The sequence below is a fragment of the Bombus vosnesenskii genome, unplaced genomic scaffold, assembly GCF_011952255.1.
Source record: "Bombus vosnesenskii isolate JDL3184/JDL3185 unplaced genomic scaffold, Bvos_JDL3184-5_v1.1 scf7180000013542, whole genome shotgun sequence".
Lineage (NCBI taxonomy): Eukaryota > Metazoa > Arthropoda > Insecta > Hymenoptera > Apidae > Bombus > Bombus vosnesenskii.
The window spans coordinates 362,545-381,927 of NW_022883108.1; the positions used below are offsets into that span (position 1 = coordinate 362,545).

Here is a 19,383-nt window from a genome sequence, read left to right on the forward strand (position 1 = left end):
AGAGAGGAGAAGGGAGGAGGCGTCGCAGGACGTTCACCTTTCCTCTATGGGCTTGCAAGAGCCGACTTCAGCCGCCATTACACAATCGTTGAGTTCGCTTGTCCGCTCCTCGACCACGGCCGCCATGTTGGTACCGGTCGGTACGTCAACTACGGTTCAAGATCTTCACGGTGAAGGTTTCAAGAGTTCCACGGACGGGCACGCTATGCTGTACATATCGTAGAATGTCTCTTTCGTTCTAAGCATCTTCAGCAAACGATCGCATCGATATTACCCATAAATATGTATAACGACCGATCAACGGTTACGATACAGACTGTACTTGCTTCCTTGGATTTTCTCACAGTTGAAACAAATAGTTTTATTAATCGCGTTTCGAAGTAATGGAAACGCTAAGAAAGTATATAGAAAATTCTGTCACGGTTTCGATTCTAAGTAATTACGATCGAGATATCAAACACGGGTAAGATAACAATACCTAAGTACATCGAAGCCTCGTGGAAAGAAAGAAAAATTAATTATACCGTTGCTATGAAAACAATTGCAGCCTTATAAAGCACGTTCGTAGTTAAGAATCGAGCAAATCGGTGCACGGTAGAATTACACGATTCTGCTTTTAAGCTACCGCGTACGGGATTTGCGAAAATCACTCTCATGGGTGGTCTATAATCCTACAGTGTCGTAAAATCGCGATACTTCGACGTGCGTAATTGGAAGAAATTATGAATGTACGTTTCTTGTGCGTTTCTTTTTTTTCAATGTTATCTTTTAGCAATTATCCCGATCCGAGTTTATACTATTTTCTTCAAATGATTGAGTTTTACGATACAAAGAGAAGGCCGCGTGTCTGTCCGACTGAAAATATCGTGGGAGATTCGAACGCGTGGATAGAACGGATAAGCCAGGAGCGCGTAATACGTATGGTCAGCCCACGTACTTACACGTCCACGTCTGCGGAGAACAGTACAAACGACGCGACCGTGTCACGTGGCGGGATTACGAAACGAAAACCTGCTACCGAAATTTAATGCCGACGACGTCGACGAATTTTTCTCTTGGATAAGAATCAGAATGAACTTCGAGCAACGGTCTTAAGCGTTACATCCAAAAAGATAAAAACCGGCAAACTAGACCCGTTTAGTTAAAAACTCTGAAACAAGGTTAAGCAAACGAGGTTCATATCAAAGCAGGAATTGTTGACATTTTCTAGAAAATATCTTAAACTACAATTGATATTATCTAGAAGAATTAATATTAATTTATTTTATAAAATCGATGTCCTATTATAGAGATACCGAAAGCAAAGATATTCGACGAATAAGGCAGGATATATTTTTCATAGAACAGCTTGTTAAAAACCATATAACTAGTTATACCGAAATTCGACTTCTTTGACCGAGTTATCGCGTGTTATAACATTCTTCGAGTATCGATCGCGGACAAGATCTGTTTTACTTGAATCGGTATAAAGAATTGAATTGGTATCCAACGAGCGAATGTAGTTACTTCGCTCTTGTTAGTCGCTACGTTGCCGGTTCTACAAATTGCGAAATTCCTCTGCGTACCTGTCGGCCTTTCTGGATATTCTCCCAAGTATCTCAAGCGAGTCTACGACCGTAAATTTCAACGACTAGGCCAGTGCACTGACCTTGCTATAAAGTTATTTCAAAAAACCAGATACAGCCGTCCTTTCTTTTAAAACCGCAATTCTATCTAGGATCTCATCACAATACGTGGGATTCCAATGTACAGGGTGTTTCGCGTTGTTTCAACACTTTCAATGCTTCTAACGAACTATTGAATTTCTTCGTGAGAAATCACCGTTTCCGAAATACTAAAACTATCGAGACATAAAAATTCAGCTATCGTTAATCTTTTTAGAATGAGATAATAACTATCAACTTTAATAAACCTTCAAACGCTATAAAAAGACATTGTATCTATTTTTGTACGATCTTTCCTTGCGTGTCTTCTGGTAGAAGAATATTACAGTCTGTTCAATTTTTTACATGTCGCCGTAGATCAAGTCGAGCTAGTCGCTACCATGAAAGGCATACGTATAACGTGGCTCAACAAAGAACAGATGTTCGAGTGGTCATAGACGTGTAACTTGTAATACTGTTGGTCGCACTCGACCATTCTAGAAGCTTCGATAAGTTTTGAAATAAAATTTTATAAAAACAAAAGAGAACATTATCTAACGATACGTTATTGAAATGCTATTCGAAGAAATATGAAGGAGTAAAAAGTGAAAATAATTGAAAAAATCGTAGACGATGGAGTCATTCATCCATGGGATATTGACGCTATGGTTGGTTAAAACAGCATGAGTAAATACCGGTAGATAAATGAAACATTCATTTTGCAGTAAGGCTAACGTTGCTTGTCTTGTTGTTCGATTTTGCACGCACAAAGGACCCGGTCCTCGTGCTTATTCCAACCGCGTCTCTTCCTCGTTGGCTTCGGGCCCGTAGCATTCATGCACGTCCGTGAATAAGGAAAATCTAAGGTTAACGTCGACAAGCTCAAATATCTCCATAAAAGGTCGCGAAAACACGCGAAGCATGTCCAACGGATCGTCCGGCTTTTTATTTGTATTTCCCATTTGCATACGTTACGAGTTTCGTCTCATCTTAGCGTCGCACTGTGTCAAATTCAGGGACAAAAATCACCTCCATTCACTTCCCATCACGTCGATATTTCAATCTGAACGGTTGCTTCAAAGCCATCTACTATCTCCACTCTATAGCTGGTATAATCATCTACGAGAAGCTAATTATCGAATAATAACGATCATTGTAAATCATCGTTTTATAGACACACGATAAAACGACTGTGTATACGAGAATACTTCTGGGATTGATTCTTTCGTGTTCAATTTTGCGGTATTTAAATCACAGTGATGTCGGGATTGACCTCGAATCTTTGAAATTTGTTTTACCCTCCGTACGGTGGACGGAGTGCATGGCAAGTCCTAAGGCGTTTCTTTGGACAAGACTATGCGTGAACGTTCGTGAACGTGCGTGAACGTGCGTGTAAGTACGTGGACGTGCGTATAAGTACGTGGACGTCCGTGTATAAGTAGGTCGGTCGGTTTGGTTGCCTGTCCCGTTACCAAGGAGGGACACGTGTAATAACAAGACATTACGCACCTCTTCGTATTTTCTTGCTGGTCACACATTTTTTCGTTTGACCGGATACAAGAAACGTCGACGAAGAACCCTTAGCGTTAATGGACTATCAAATTCAATAAAAAAAAAATAATTACCAATATTTCAGAAACAACGGAAAGATAATATACTCTCTAAGATAGATAATTAACAACAGACAGAAAATAGTTAAAAAGAAAGCGACATCCACGATTCAGTTATACAGAATATTCAACACCAATCGGCGAAGCAAAACTATTAATTTCAGAGACATATCAGAGAGTTGGATGACAAGTTAAAATGAATTATGTTAGCCATTAAGTTTACATGTTAACTACGTAATAAATGATTTATTTATAACATAACTGACGGTTGGATAATAAACGACAGTAACCGTGTATTCAAAAACCGGATTCGCTGATGAGGAATCGTAATCGCATATTACGATATATCGCGTAACTTTGGTCGGTACTCAAATAATAATATTCAATGCGCCATCGGAAAACCAGACATATTAATTAAAAATAAATCGCTTAATCGTGCGTTGCTCGTTCGAAATTCATCTTTTTGATCATTTACGATGGACGGAGAAAATAGAATTTTGTTGTATAATTGCAGATATTCTTGAAAGTGAAAAGCTACTTTTCCACGTGGTTTGTCTCTTCGCCTCTATCAAAGAAGGATATCTCTTTCTCTCCTTGGAAAGAGGGACGATTCTTCGACGACCGCATTAATTTCTCGCTTCCGTGGACAGACGACGCGACGGTTCGAAAAGAGAAAGAAGAGTCCCGTCAGCGTGTTACACTGTTCAGCTGTAATAGTCGGTTGAGTAAGAAGAAAGCGGCCTTGCGCTACTTTCCATCGTTAGATAATATCGGTAATACAATTTTCTCTGGCTTTATAACTCTTAATCGTGGAAGAGAAAAGATGATTTTACAGGGTAGACACAGCAGGGTTGGAAATACTGAAAAATTTCTGCTGAATTTACCGATGATGTAAACACAGTAATATACCGTTGGTTATGCAGATGATCAATAAGAACTTCGTTTTTACTTTTAGACACAATTTGTCTTGTTCGAGTCTCGAATAGCAAATAAATTTGTCTTTCTTCTTATGAAAATGAGTAGAATAGTGATAATTTTCTTGGTACGTAATAACAAGTAGCTAATTCCACTATAATAGAATTCTGCAATTTATATATTTGATTTTATCATCGTCGCCTGAATAATTCCAGAAATAGAGAAATCTCCGAATATCGAACGTTTCCTAACGTTGGAGGAGAAAAAATGAGATGCCTTTAAATTAGTGAGAACAGATGACAGCTCGATCAGCCAAGAAGCAGGAACAGTTGAGTGACTTCTGATGATGTTCTTCAGTTTCGGTCAGGATGACCCAAGGGTCAGCTGTGTCTTTTGAGAAACAGTCGAGAGACTCAGGAAGATTAAGAATCGAGATACCGTGAGTTCAGTAGGTCAAGGTTGTGGTGAGAGTTTGAGAGTAATCTGTCCTGCTCTGTTATGCTCTGGCAACGGTTGACGAAAGAGGAAGAACACGGAGAAAGACGGGCAAAGGAATCATGGCTATGGAGGTATGTGGTGGCCGTGGTAGGGGAACACAGGATGAAGAGGTATTCATTCTACGACCGTAACACTTTTACGGATTACATTTTCGTGTTGCACAACCGCGATTACACAACCGGCATTAGATAATCGCCGAATCGTTTTAGACAAACTCGGGGACCGTTAGACGTTTATAAACGCTAATAAGTTGCCTGCAGTAGGTTCCTCGCACGGAAGAGCTCGGTAAACTCTCTCAGCGATCCTTGTCATCTAGGAAGTGAGCTTCCCCGTAAATATTTGCTTGAACGTAGACCGCGTTTTAGTTTTACCCGGAAATTCTTGGAAATATATAACCTCTCAATTTCGAACGCACAATTTAAGCGTTGTTATGAGAGAAATTAAAGATATACATTGAATTGAATTCTTAAGTATTCGTTCCATAATTAAATCTACAAAATTTCTAATTGTTAAGAAACTCAAACTTCTTCCAATATTGCAATAATTGATTCATTTCATGGAATATTTTCGTCTTATTACTAAATACCTAATCCCATTTTTTAATGTTTTCTGAATATCAGATTTAAGCAAATTACAATTATTGATATCTAAAGCGAATTGGCGACTTTAATGTTAAATATCTAGATCGAGATAGCTTTCGACCTTGTCGTGACTATTGCAAAAACTATCGCTACTACTATATATTCTCGAATGCATACATGGTATCGTCAAAGTCTCATATACAGAGATCCATTTCTCTTCGAGCCAAACCAGGCACAATCGTTCGCTCTATAATGGCAAATCGAGTCAGTAGGGTCACTCTAACGGGCTAACGGGTCATGTAATGGTGCAGCGTGCATTACGCATTCAGTGACGCAATCCTTTGATCAAGAACCAGCTACTGCCATTCATGATGCGCGAAAGTTCAAACATCTTGTTGAATAATTGGAACAGCAGGTTACTGTCATACTGTCTTTCGGCTAAAACCTAATAATTACCCTTTTACCCATGAAAATCACTAAGATACGTTTACTCGCATAAAAGATGAGTCAAACGTAGAAAGAGGAACAGAATGATCATCGACAAGGAAACGAAACGAGATTAATCATTCTTCGTGAATGTCGACACACGTGTAACGTCTTTCGATGGTACCATGCATACAATGATGTATTACAGCAAGTAGGCAAACGTAACTGTTTTATTAAACCGTAAGCTGCGTCTTCGTTCGGTCGGTACTTACGTAATCGAAAACACAGAGAGTGAAAATCAAGCGTAATACTACTTTCGTTGACGAGAAGAAGCGCCTCCCGGCACTTTTGCCGTGGCCGTGGATCACCGACTAACGGCCGACCTTCTACCGTTGTGTAAGTCTTCTCGAATATGAGGTCACCGAGATCTACGCACATATATCTAACATAATAACGTAACGAAACCAGACAGCACACGATTCCAAGTAAATGCAAACCAGATATCTAATTGTAAATGCATACATGGATACATAAACTACAGTCCATAAGTCATAGGACATTTAGTACACTTAGGAATGAATAGATATTATAATTACAAAATGAACTTAATACTTATTAAAATTGTATAGATAGTATAAGGAAAAATAAATTATAGTATTTTTACTATTTTATTAAGCTACTATCTTAAATCAACATGTGTTCTGGTCTCTATGGACTTATGATGACTTGCGGTGACTTATGGTCAAGAATACATAATATATCTGTATTATCTATGAGTATACTGTCGATTATCAGTGCCAGAACATCTACTGATACTTAATGCGGATTGAATGCTGTCCGCTGCGTTTATTTTATATTTATTTTATTGTAAACCTATTATTTATTACAGACATGTGTCTTGTATAATGTAATAATACTTATTTATTTATGTGAATAATATTTATTAGAGTTTTCCAATAAGTATGAAGAGCTGATGTCTCGATATTTATGGTCGACGGTATAAGTAAGAGCCTATCGATTCTCATCAAAAATAAATATAAAATGTTTCTCAACAAATCACTCAATAATAGCTTCTCCAATCGCTCCCTTTATAAACTTATCCTCATCCTGTTACGTGTAGTGGCTTTAAAAACCGAAAACATACGACCTCTTCCTATTTTAGAAGATTATTTCGACGAACATTATAAACGTCAATAGTAGGGCGGATACGTTCTTACGTATTGGTTCGTGATACTGGCCTTGATTAAAACTCATTCACCATGAGCTAACGTATAATTTTGAACCGTACCAACTAGAAAAGAATCGGTGAGTTCAACCGAATAAAAAATGGACGTTTTTCTTCCAAGAACGAATCGTGCGTTTCAGACAATCACATTACGTATCGTAATCGTCCATCGATTTCTATCCCCATCAGCTACTTCGATGTACCAAGTGGAGCAGAGTTCGTTCCACGTGGTTATTGTAACGCAATAGTGCTTCGTAAATGATTCGAGAGTACATCGTTTAAAATTCTATTTTCGTCTTTTTGCTCATGTTCTTTTTCTCGTGTAATAGTCAGATCAATTTAATTTATTGAATGCACGTGACATATTGCACATACGTCGATAGAAGCAAGAAACTAAATTTATTCACGAGATTACAACAAAAAGGAGTGAGCAGAAATATTTATTACGATACTGCTTGATTCTCTCTTCCTCTCTCTCTCTCTCTCTCTCTCTTTCTCTCTCCCTCCCTCCCTCCCTCCCTCCCTCAATCATCGTAGAATAGTTTGGACGTAAAACAACATAAACTGTATCTGTATGCAACGTGATTTACACCGTGCTCTTCTTTCAATACTTTCATCGACCGACCACTCACTTTCTCACTTTCGATGATTGCGGTGATGTCTGAGATGCAAAGTTAAAACGGCAAGGATAACGTTAGCGTAAACGGTACACCCGTGAACTGTTATCCTTGCCGAGGTACTGATGAGGGGACCTACTGGCCCAGCGATCAAGCCGACACTCGGTTCGCTTAACAATGTCGCTTCATCGACACTTTCGAAGTTTCTTTCGCATTTGATCATTTTTATACTTTCAAATACTTTTCTCTTCGTTTTGAAAAGCTCGAGTGTCATGATCTTGAACGATCAATTAAAACAAACTAAATTGAAAGAGTCAGTTATTTCGTAAGATCCTCTGTCTATAAGTGTGTGATCGAAATAAAATTTTTAATTTCTCCATCGAGGTCTCGAATTTTCGTGATGGTCAAGTTATGTTCGATAGAATATCCGATCCCTTTGATGGGTACGCTTGATTTAAAATTCTAAAATGTCATTCAGACGTTTCGTCAGCGCGTTTCTTGACACGTGTAATTGGTTAGATTTTTGACACGGTTTACAAGGGTAAGCAATATCTAACAGCTTTTTGTGAAACGCTATTAGACTTTCATAACTCATTCGTTGCCTTTGTTCGTGTTTCACTTGTAGAATGAAGCAATTCATGATATTCGAGCAACTCGAACGAGAGAACAAATTAATATCATCTTACGTTATTAATCCGTTATCGTTGATCTAAAGCTCGAAATTGATATATTTATTTCTAAAGTAAACTGGACACCGAGCATCGTTAAATATTCTACGCGCTTACGTTACGTGTCGTTCTCGACGTGAATTTCCACTTTAAAAAAATGAATTAACGATCGTGTGCAAGATACAAATGAATCGAACCGATCCAGCCTGAATGTACGATAGAATAAAAGGTTTAAACAATGTTGAAGAAAAACAACAACGGCAAAACAAACTCGTTAGAATGTCATGGATTGTTTTCGGTTGACATTAAGCCAACATGAGGATGCAATGAGACAAGGTGTCCGATACAAGATCCGGTGACGTTGGTAGGCAGTGGAAGATGATGGGACAGAGAGAATGCCGGTGTAACGAACGGCAGAACGAAGCGGGTGAGAGTGGGACAAAGGTAAAAAAGAAGGAACGAGAAGAGAGAGGGAAGGGAAGGAAAAGAGGAAGACGGAGAATAGTAACGCGGAATGCCCGGACAACGCTCCCGCGGAGCTGGGGCCAACTAACGGTCCACGCCACCACCATCACCACCATCGACTTCGATGGTCCTCATCATCCTTCTCCTCCTTCTCTGCCACTTCTTCCGTCTTTGTTTTTCTTTTCTTTTCTGCTTGTATGACGTTTTCGCAACACGCGTTGCGCGCCGCGACAGTGTTCAGTTCAGTTTGAACTTGGAATTTTCTTCTGAAAACGTTGATCGATCGCTCAAACGGGAAAACACGTACAGCGCGCATCGGTCTGATTATGATCAACGATCTCGTGACTACCGTTTCGGGAGAATTTCTTCCTTTGTATACGTTTCTTTAATCTCTTATTTCGCTTTTACCATTCGGTCCCTGTTTCTTCTCGCTTGTAAATTCTTCTGCGATCGTTTCATATGTGGTTAAAGTTTCTATTGAAAAGGCAGACAGGCAAATGGATCATGGCACCATCTGGTATCAGGCTAATAGCTAAATTGAGTTATTAATGTAATACATCGTTGCAGCCACTTCGCTCCTCATGATCCATCCTCTTTGCTTTGATCCTTCACCTACACCACATTCCTATTTAGTTCTTCGTCCGAGCTCACTCTTCGCAGAGGTTACCCGGATGCGTTCAAATGCATCTTACATTATGTTAAGCTTCAATGTACACGATTGCCATTCAAAAGAAATAGATACCGTTATTAATTTCTGTTTTACCTTTCCTTTTCCGTACCTCGCGATCAATCCTGTATATAACAATCCTTTCGCCAAAATTTCCGACCAGATTGTATAGCGTTCAATGCATAAACTTCTGCCGTAACTACGATCATTTCTTGTAGGATAAATGTTTGTTTAGAATAAGCAACTATGTACTCTCAGGTTTACGTAATCGAACATGAAGAGCGAATTTTATATATATATATATAATCTGAACGCGGATACTCGTGTGTTAACAGACGTCGAGTATCCCTAAGAAAGAACAACGATATATACCTACATCCTGCGGTCCATAGCATCCGGGGGATGAATTCAAATAAAGGAGTTCCCCTACATGATCAAAGATTCGAAAAAATCTCAAATTACGAAAGCCTTGGTCCGATCCTCCTACTGTACGTTCTAGCTAATATCAATGTTCATTCTGCGATCTTATTCTTTCCTCCTCCATATCTAAACTAGGTGCAAAAAAATGGTTTTTGTTGAGCCGCAAAAGCACCACAAGACAGTCTCTGAGAGGCTCGGTGAGAATCCTTAGGTCTTCCCGAGGCATTCCACCGGACTTCTTTTCCTATCTCTTTTCCGCCTCGCCTTTCTATCTCATCTCCTTTCGCTTCTTCCTCTTTCTTTCTCTTTCCCCCTTTCGTCCTCTCTCCCTTGTTTTCTCGCCGTTTCTGACAAGTGCGTACAAAGTGTAGCTTATGACTTGTTGCTAGGAGCTGGTTACATAGATGCGGCTCCACGTACGAATCCATGTTTGTCGGAAGTATTGGCGAAGTCTTCATTTTAACTGTTTTTATTCGTGCATAAGCTATGTTAATTCTCCTGAAGAGACAGTTGCTTTTTCACCTCGATAATTTTCCTATGAGAGTGATTCGAAGAAATGATCATATATAATAATAATAATAATAATAATGATGATGATGATGATGATGATGATGATGATAATAATAATAATAATAATAATAATAGTGAATTAGATATACATAATTGCGATTTATACGATTCGCGTGTACGACTAAATGCTGCGGAACTAAAAGAATATTTTGAGCATTCTTCATACAATTATCGCGCATGTACAATCTGTTAAATGATTTAATAACACGTTTCATCGAGGAATCTGTGCACTTTATCGTGATTGTTACCACGGATAGTTTGATTATTTGCCCATCTCGTAACTGCGCCTGTCTCTGGAAATAAAAACTTGACGATCGGCAGTCTAAAACAAAAGTATTCATTTGTGGCCAGATAATTTCCTGTTTCCGCGTAGTATTGCATGAATAAAGAAATGACCGAGCTGGAAAGAAAGATATTATTTCGTGTAAGGACACGTTTGTTACACTTTTCCATCACGGTCCAGTTTGCTGCTCGCACACAAAGAACCTATCTCAGGGGTGGTGTACAATGAAACGTAAAGAAGAAACACCGAGGCCGGTTGCCCAGTTGTAAATTACAGGCATCCTTGAAAACTTCCACAGAGATTATCTATGCGAGAGTTCAGCGTTGCTCGCGCTGTAGGTGGTGCACCAATTTGTTCTACCTTCACAATGAAACCGAGACGAGCTATTGATTATCTGGGTCTCACGGTAAGCAGCAAGTATTTGTGCATGCCAAATTATAACGAAAGTATCAGATTACGTTTCCCCAACCACTGATATCTTCCAGAAAAATCGATGAAATTTCCTTCATAAAAATTCTAAATAGATACGAGTGGCGACAAACATAATTTTGATATAAATAAATACTTATAATTAACTTGAGAATATCCTACGTTATCTATACTAAACAAAGATGGATGAGAATCTTAAAGAAATGTTATATTCGAAGGAGAAGCTCTTAAGAAATTATTACGTTTCTTTTTTTAACATTTTTTATCGTGATAAGGCTAGAAGCAATTTAAATGAATCATAAACTTATTCAAGTTTGATCTACCTATCTCTCATTAATCATATACCGTCTTCTATTCATTCACGAATGCTTGATGCTGCAGTGATTCCTTTTTCTACTATAATTTATAATCATGATTTATAAGATTTAGAATAGGAATCGTAAATAATTGCCTATTAGATTACTCTGTATTTTCGATGAAGAAAGACTTTATGCGTAATTACTCACGAATCGAGTCTTTAGTGAATTCTGTTAGCTGCTGTTAATTCAGTAAGGAACTTTCTATACATATATGAAAATTGTATACACTCGACAAGAATTGAAAAATATGAATTCCATGAAATTCGATATCGACAACATTGTACCACGCTGTGCGTGGCATACATTATCTAATGTTTCATATATTCAAGACGAAGAAAAGAGAACAAACTGAAAACGCTCGATCCGTAAAGAACGCCCAGCTGGACTTCGAACAAAGATCGAATCAACAAAGAAATTGAAGGACGGGAAAAGATACGATGGATTTTCAAGGTAATTCACCTTGCGAGTCCCGTGCATGCACATTCACGAAGATACATTCGTACAGCATTATGCATTCAGTGGACGTTTCTTCCGGGAAAAGGCAGAAAAAAATTTTCAGAAGCGGTTTTATTCGTGGCTGACCCGTCCTCGTGGCCCGTTTCACGAGTCTATAGTAGCTACACATACGTGCAGATACTTTGAATTTTCGTATTACGCTTGGTGTCGGATATCCAATTTGAATATACGAAACCTTCGAGGATCGAATGCAGCCGCAGTTCTCCCGCTTGTAAACAAACTTATCCACGCCAGCCAACCAGTAAGATACACCCGTCTGCTCATATCGAATAATTTCAAATTCAAACGCGTATACCGTGTCCTGGCAACCAAGTAATGCTTAATATTATACAATTTTCTTGTTATGATAATCACTTCCGACACGTTAGTTACACGTCAGTACTTAAATCAGCCAGTGGTAACTATACGTTCGAGCTATTTTGCTCGAAACGCTAAATTAATCGAGATTAATTTTATTCAGATAGAAGTTATATTTCGAAAGATTTCATGATGAATCGCGATTATACATTTTTCTGACGCAAAAATTAGACTGACTATAATCTGTCCTATAGAATCAATCTTTAGATATATGAATTAGCTATACGAATACATGAAAAATATAGAGAAACAAAATATAGACATTCCCTTACAATATAGATCGAGATATACTTATTTTAGAAGAATCATAAAAGACGAATATTTAAATAAACTAATTGATATCTTTCAGTGATAGATGTAAAATACGTAATCGATACATAATAGTAAATACTTCTGTATCCGGCTTTAAGCAGTGGATCTATCATATTATAGCTACTCTTCATCAACAATCTTTACAAATATGTTTATTTAAATTAAAAGTAATTCTCGAAATGAATGAGATATATCATGTAGTGATTTGTTTTAGTATGCTTCGTGTTTTCGATTGTTAAGAAGCTATAAATGAATTGTATCAACACAACTAGCATAACAAGATTCGAATCTTGTCAGCCTTTTGGAGATAGAATCAAACGGAAATATCGTACAAACAATTGTTACGCGTACGTACCTCTTTGCTCTCTACTGAACTTCCGCGCGGTTCTTTTGACACAAATAGAATTTGCAATCCAAATTAACAGAGTATGTTAATGATAATGTACATGCGTCAACAATCAAACTTTGAACAAATCAAAAAACGTCACAAGACACTCGTAAACAAAACGTCATCACAGATGGAGGTACAGGATAGATCTATCACTCGATATATTTTTTGTCCAATGCTTGAGAACTCACAGAACTACTTTACCGATTCAGCATAGCATAAGATTATAACCACAGACTACTGTCTGCCGTTATTAATGAAATGTGATCATGGACTTAAATCAGTCTGTGCTCGAATGTAAATAACATTTTTGATAACGCCGAGTTTAATTGTGATGTTTTAATTTTATAGTTTCTAATTGTAATGAATTATAACAATGTAACAGAATATGAATTTGGTAATTCTCAAGAGACTTATGATTAAGCTGCCCGGGGAAGATATATTATTATAATTTAAGAACACGATTTGGTTTATACCAGAGCAGATAGCAAACATGTACAGTTTCAACGCTATAGGAGATATTCGGTAAAAGAATTTTATTTTTAAGAAAAGTATTAAAGATTTGTTAATCTCAAAAAGCATTCGCTTTTACACGCAATACACTTATCATTCATCGATATATGATCTTAATCATTCCAACAGATTAAATTAATAAATACATAAAAATGTATAATAAAAATACATAAATAACATATTAGAGAATATTGGAACTTTATTTCTTTAAATAATTATTATGAACAGAATAAAAAAAAATATATTTCTACAGAAAAATTACAATAATAATAAATTCTCACCTGACATAGATCTATCATTAGTAGAATTATCATCAGAAAATGAAGAAATAGGCGAGAATTATAATGAAAGTAAACAAAGATTTATTAATAAAAAACGCGTTAAGAAAATAATTTATAAGAAAAGAACCTACAAAGATTCCAATAATAACGACAATAAATATTTCGATGATAATAAGAACTATATTCCGATGACAATATCAAAAAAGGACAAGCAATCTCCAACCAAAGATGATAAACCCATTTTTCCTGTGCTAAATATGCAAAATGCTATTCCTGGTTGCCTGCAAGAAGAAAAGGTACAAGAAGAAAGAAAGCAGCAAAATCCAGCGCAACAAATGCAACTGAAAGAATCAAAATTGAATGAATCAAAAATTGCTTATGAGATGTACAGTACAAGAACAGTTAATTACGATTTCAAACCAATATTTCTGCCTGAAGCAAAAATTACGAGATTTAGCGATACTAGTACAATTTCATCATCAGGGCAGAATGAAGATGTCAACCTTGTTATTCCGAGTAATTTTCGAAATCCTAATGCAATTTCGCGCGTTAATCTAAGTGAATCAAGTTCGAGTTCTTCTTGTAATTATAGTAGTTGTTTGACGTCGTCTTATACAGATAGCACGTTTACTTCATGTTACCAATATTTCTAAGAAGAAATAAACACAAAATACATATAAAAATATGTATATTTTATATTTTAAGACACAAATAAAAAATTATTTAACACTAATTATATATCTAATACGAAACTTGTTCGTACGTAATAATGCTATTTATTTTTTGTATATTTTTTCTTAACATTTATAAATATTTTTAATTAAATATTGACGTGATAATAAATATGTATAGTGAATTTTGGAAATTAAATACGTAATTAAATATAGAAGAGAGTGCATCTCACCGATTTCAATCATTTTCAAACATGTTACCAGGAGCATGATTTTGAACGACTTTTTCCTAAACATCTAACTGCCTTTCGGTTTAGTTTCATAAGAGATATTCATAAAACACTTTTGCTACTTTTTATCTTAGCTTGAATTAGATTTGACTTAACTTGAGGTACGGACATGTATTATATACACATGTACGTTCGCAGCTCTCGCGTAGCTGAAGCAAGTAAACTAGCAATAAGTTGAGTTCCTTTCTTATCTTTCTGTGTTTACAAATTGGATCGTGAGACGACTGAAGTTCATATGTACGTATAAAGTATGAATGCATCGCGGCACAAACACATTTATAATATCATCATGTTCGTATGCAAAGCTAACTCAAACTTAACCCACACCAAGATAAAAAGTAGTAAAAGTATTTTTATGAATATCTCGGAAACTAAAGTCGTGCAGCAGCTTATATGTATAGAAAACAGTTTTGAAAAAGTTGTTCAGAATGTTAACTTTAACAACATATCTTAAAATTATTAAAGTCGGTGGGGCGTACCATCTTCTATATAATTACCTGATTTTTAATGTTCGGATTATAAAAAGATTATTATATGTAATAAAACTTCTATAATACCATTTTGCATTTTAGTCCCATGACGGTAAAATCGCATGTTAATAAAATGGTGAACTAGCTATGTTTTTTTTATTAAACTATTGCCATAAAATAAATGCGTTTACGAGTTAACCCTTTGTATGTAACAAACAAAATCACCATATGCATATTTATGAAAATATAATAATATTTTAAAAACAAGCTCACCAAAGTGAAAGTACCAACCGAGGGTATTCTAGAGTACAGATGTAAGATGCAACGGTGTACTTTAAGCCGAATTGAATTATTTCATTTAAAATATGAAATCTACATTCTTATTCAGTTTACTATACTTCTCACAATTCTATCCCATTTGCAGATCTAAAGTCGAACGATACATAATAAGCAACAACCCATGGAATTATAAGACGAGCATGAGCAGAAATGCTTATTAAAATATCTTCGTGGAAATATATATATGATACGATATTTGTCAAACAAGAAAATCTCTCTAATGGAACAAAATGTATGAAAAAATTAGTCAAGAAATAAATTCATATTTGGAAATTTCAATTATTGTTCAAAGAATTAAATATACGTATAACAGATTTAAATAAATATTGTTGCAAACGTAAGTATGACGTCTATTAGATAGCAGAAGAACGAGCTTATATTCTGTTTTTCGATTTCCTTACGGCAGTGATGCCAGCAAAAATCACGGCCGGTTTTCAGCTTGGCATATGGCAGACGTTACCTCGACGCAGCCGGTGTAACGTACTGCGACTATTATCCGTGTTGCCGTTGACGAATTACTACGATCAAAGCAAGTACTACCAAAGGATCAAGCCGGAACTACGATAAAGAACCTTTGCCTCTTTTTCTAGAGGCTTTGATTCCCGAAGAGTAAAAAGTAAAGATTTCTACCACGGTTTGATATATAGTAGTTTTCATACCTGTAACATTATTGATTCTAATTGTACATAAAGTTATTGTTTTAACGTGTCATAGAATTCCTACTTAATATTATATATAGAATCAACAATGGATACGGAATGAACAAATAGAGAATACTTGTAAATGTTATGCATACAGTATATCAGGACACAGAAAATTGTAGAATATATCTGATCATATAAAATTTAGACGTGAACAATAGAAATATAAATGAGGTCCTTACGGTAGTTTGTTTTCCAATATAGTGGATATGGTTAGTGTTATATTACATTATAAATAAAAGATACGAGATCGATAACGAATATGTTAACGTTGAGAAAATAGCAAGGTGAAGAAATACATACAAGGACGTGGTAGCGAAATTATTAGAAGACTTTACGTCCTCATTATTGGCGACGTAATTTTAGTGTGTAACGACTCGAGGGATCCCCGGACATGGCTAGGTAGATAAAGATCGACGCGCTGGCCGTGAACTTTGCACCGTGAGAAGAGTTTTCTTCGCTTAACAAGTCGCACCGAAGTTCCCGCGCTTCCAAACAATGAATCCTTCCACGCGGTGAACAACCGTAGTCGTTTCCAGGATTCATAATAGAATGAGAAGGGAAGTTGGATGGTTTCGCGATCTCTTATTGTACTCTCTACGTGACTTTAGATTTTAACAGCTTGAAAACAATAAAATATAAAACAGATAAAGTGAAGAGAAAAGAGAAAGATAAGTAACTTTTCTAAATCGAATAAATATTTAATATGCATTACTTAAAAGTAACATAATGATTAAAGACACTGAATAATTTTTAAACTTTTATTAATAAGCTTCAAAAATATGTTATGAATTGGTAGTTTAGTCAGAAACAATTTAAAGAATATACACTAAATTAGATTTTTATATTACTTGTATCAGTCTCTTAGATTACTTGCATCTCTATTACTTGTATAGACGTACAAATTTTACATGCCTAAGAACATTAATTGATATTACTAAACATAAAATGAAAATTGTTGTAATTGTGATAGAAACAAAAATTTATTAGAAATATTCTAAAAAAACACTAAAATCACAATTTAATGATTAATTATTTTTGATATTCGATTAATGAGTTAAAATAGTTGTTAATGAAGTGTACTTAAGTAAAAAAAAAATGGTAAAAAAATAGTAGTGACTTTCATTCATTATGACGTGGTTATGACACCTCGAATCCTCGTGATGTGCTTAACCTGTTTTGCTTATAGCGCCAACTTCACAACGATTCATTGTATACACTAATATTTATATATACATACACGTGATAAAGATTCTAACCTTAATATAAAAAAGTAATCATGGGACGCCGTAAAAAGGTAATTGTTTATTTCAATTGGCCCTTGGTGAACAGCTTTTTTAATATATGTACAAATAATACAACATATATGTAAATTATGAATTAAATATTAATAAGATACCCATGTAAACATAAATATTCTTTTTAATAAGACGAATTTAGAGTATAGAACCGATAAAAATGATGCAGTTCCTTACTTAACTTTACATAAACATTATGCAGGGTCGTTGTGTAAAGAAAAATAAACAAATTAATACAGAAGAAAATCCAAATGTAACAAAAGCACCTCATTCTTTTGTCATTCATCGTGGTCTACCTGGAGAACACATTGTTGAACTTACTAAAGACTTCCGCAAAATCATGGAACCTTTTACAGCAATGTCTTTAAAAGAAAGAAAAAGAAATACAATCAAAGATTTTGTATCAATAGCTGGTATATTTCATGTTACACACATGTGTATGTTTACAAGAACGGAGCAAGGAATGTATTTCAAACTTTGCAGGTACAGAATTCAATTATAATGTTAAATGTTTATATATTATCATAAATATTATTGAACAATTAAAAAATAAATTTGTAATAGATTACCAAGAGGACCAACGCTCACTTTCAAAATACACAGTTTTTCCTTATCACGTGATGTAATATCTTTATTAAAAAAGCAAATGGTATATGAAGAATTATTTAAAAATTCGCCATTAGTAATTTTAAATAATTTTAGTGGAGAAGGTATGCAACTGAAGCTTATTGCTTCTATGTTTCAAAATATGTTTCCAACAATCAATCTGACTACAGTAAGTTTCCCCTTAGACAGTAATCCTAGTTTATATATGTTAATTGTAGTTTTTCATTAGAATGAATGTTTTTTAATATCTCTATAGGTTAATTTAAGTACAATCCGTAGATGTCTGAGCTTAAACTATAATTCCACATCAAAAACCATTGATCTCAGACATTATGCTATTAAAGTAGTACCTGTTGATGTATCAAAAGGTATCAAAAAGTTAATTCAAGCTAAGATTCCAAATTTGTCTAAATGTGAAGATTTTTCCGACTTCTTAACAAAAGGAACGGTTTCTGAAAGTGAAGCCGAAGATGATCCTTCAAATCATGTTACATTACCACAAACATTATCCTCGCGTGGTAATCATGCAAATAATAAAAGTGCAATTAGACTCTTTGAATTGGGTCCTAGATTAACACTAGAAGTAAGAAATAATTCTCTTCCTTTAAATAAATTTCAAAGATAATTACTAATTAACATTGTTGTTTAAAATCCTTTTAGCTGATAAAAGTCGAAGATGGACTTTTAGATGGTGAAGTACTTTTCCATGAGTATATTCATAAATCTGAGGAAGAAAAATTATTAATAAAGAAAAAACGAGAAGAAAAAAAGAAATTAAAGGAAAAAAGAAAGAAAGTGCAAGAAGAAAACAAAAAGAAGAAGGAATTGCAAAAACAAGAACATAAAGAAAAATCTTTGAAAGGAATGCAGAAGAAAAAAGAAAATGAAGTGTTACTACAAAAAATAGCAAAAGAATCAATTGAGGAGAACAATGTAGAAGATGATGATGCACAATATTATCGCGATGAAATTGGAGAAGAGCCCGATAAAGGTAACTTTAGTCTCACACGTTTAAAACGATTTAATATATTAACATCCTTGATCTACATCTTGGTCTATCTTCATTCGTAGATTTATTTGAAAGAAAAGTTGGTGCAAAAAGGCCTAGGAGTATGCCTAAATATAAAGTAAAGAAACAAAAACTTGGCAAATTATGAAGCATTGAACATTATGACGAATGTATGATGTAACATAATTTTATATGTATAGAATAAAATATTATTTAATAAACATGAATTTATACAACAATGAAGTTATAAAAATAT

At 35.3% G+C, this 19,383-nt stretch overlaps 1 protein-coding gene across 1 annotated transcript; it reads left to right on the plus strand.

The window, feature by feature from the left end:
• The first annotated feature begins 17,356 nt into the window (after positions 1 to 17,356).
• LOC117238552 (protein Peter pan) lies at positions 17,357 to 19,370 on the plus strand. Its single transcript, XM_033503557.1, has 6 exons — positions 17,357 to 17,511; positions 17,715 to 17,995; positions 18,077 to 18,287; positions 18,375 to 18,701; positions 18,779 to 19,109; positions 19,190 to 19,370. Exons 1-6 carry the CDS (start codon positions 17,494 to 17,496, stop codon positions 19,273 to 19,275), a joined length of 1,254 nt encoding a protein of 417 aa, XP_033359448.1. The 5' UTR covers positions 17,357 to 17,493; the 3' UTR covers positions 19,276 to 19,370.
• Positions 19,371 to 19,383: the final 13 nt, after the last annotated feature.

Excerpts from the sequence above, each read along its gene's own strand:
- LOC117238552 (XM_033503557.1), top strand. Across the intron at positions 17,996-18,076 it reads ATGTATTTCAAACTTTGCAG|ATTACCAAGAGGACCAACGC; the intron begins GTACAGAATTCA and ends AATTTGTAATAG. Across the intron at positions 18,702-18,778 it reads GTCCTAGATTAACACTAGAA|CTGATAAAAGTCGAAGATGG; the intron begins GTAAGAAATAAT and ends AAATCCTTTTAG.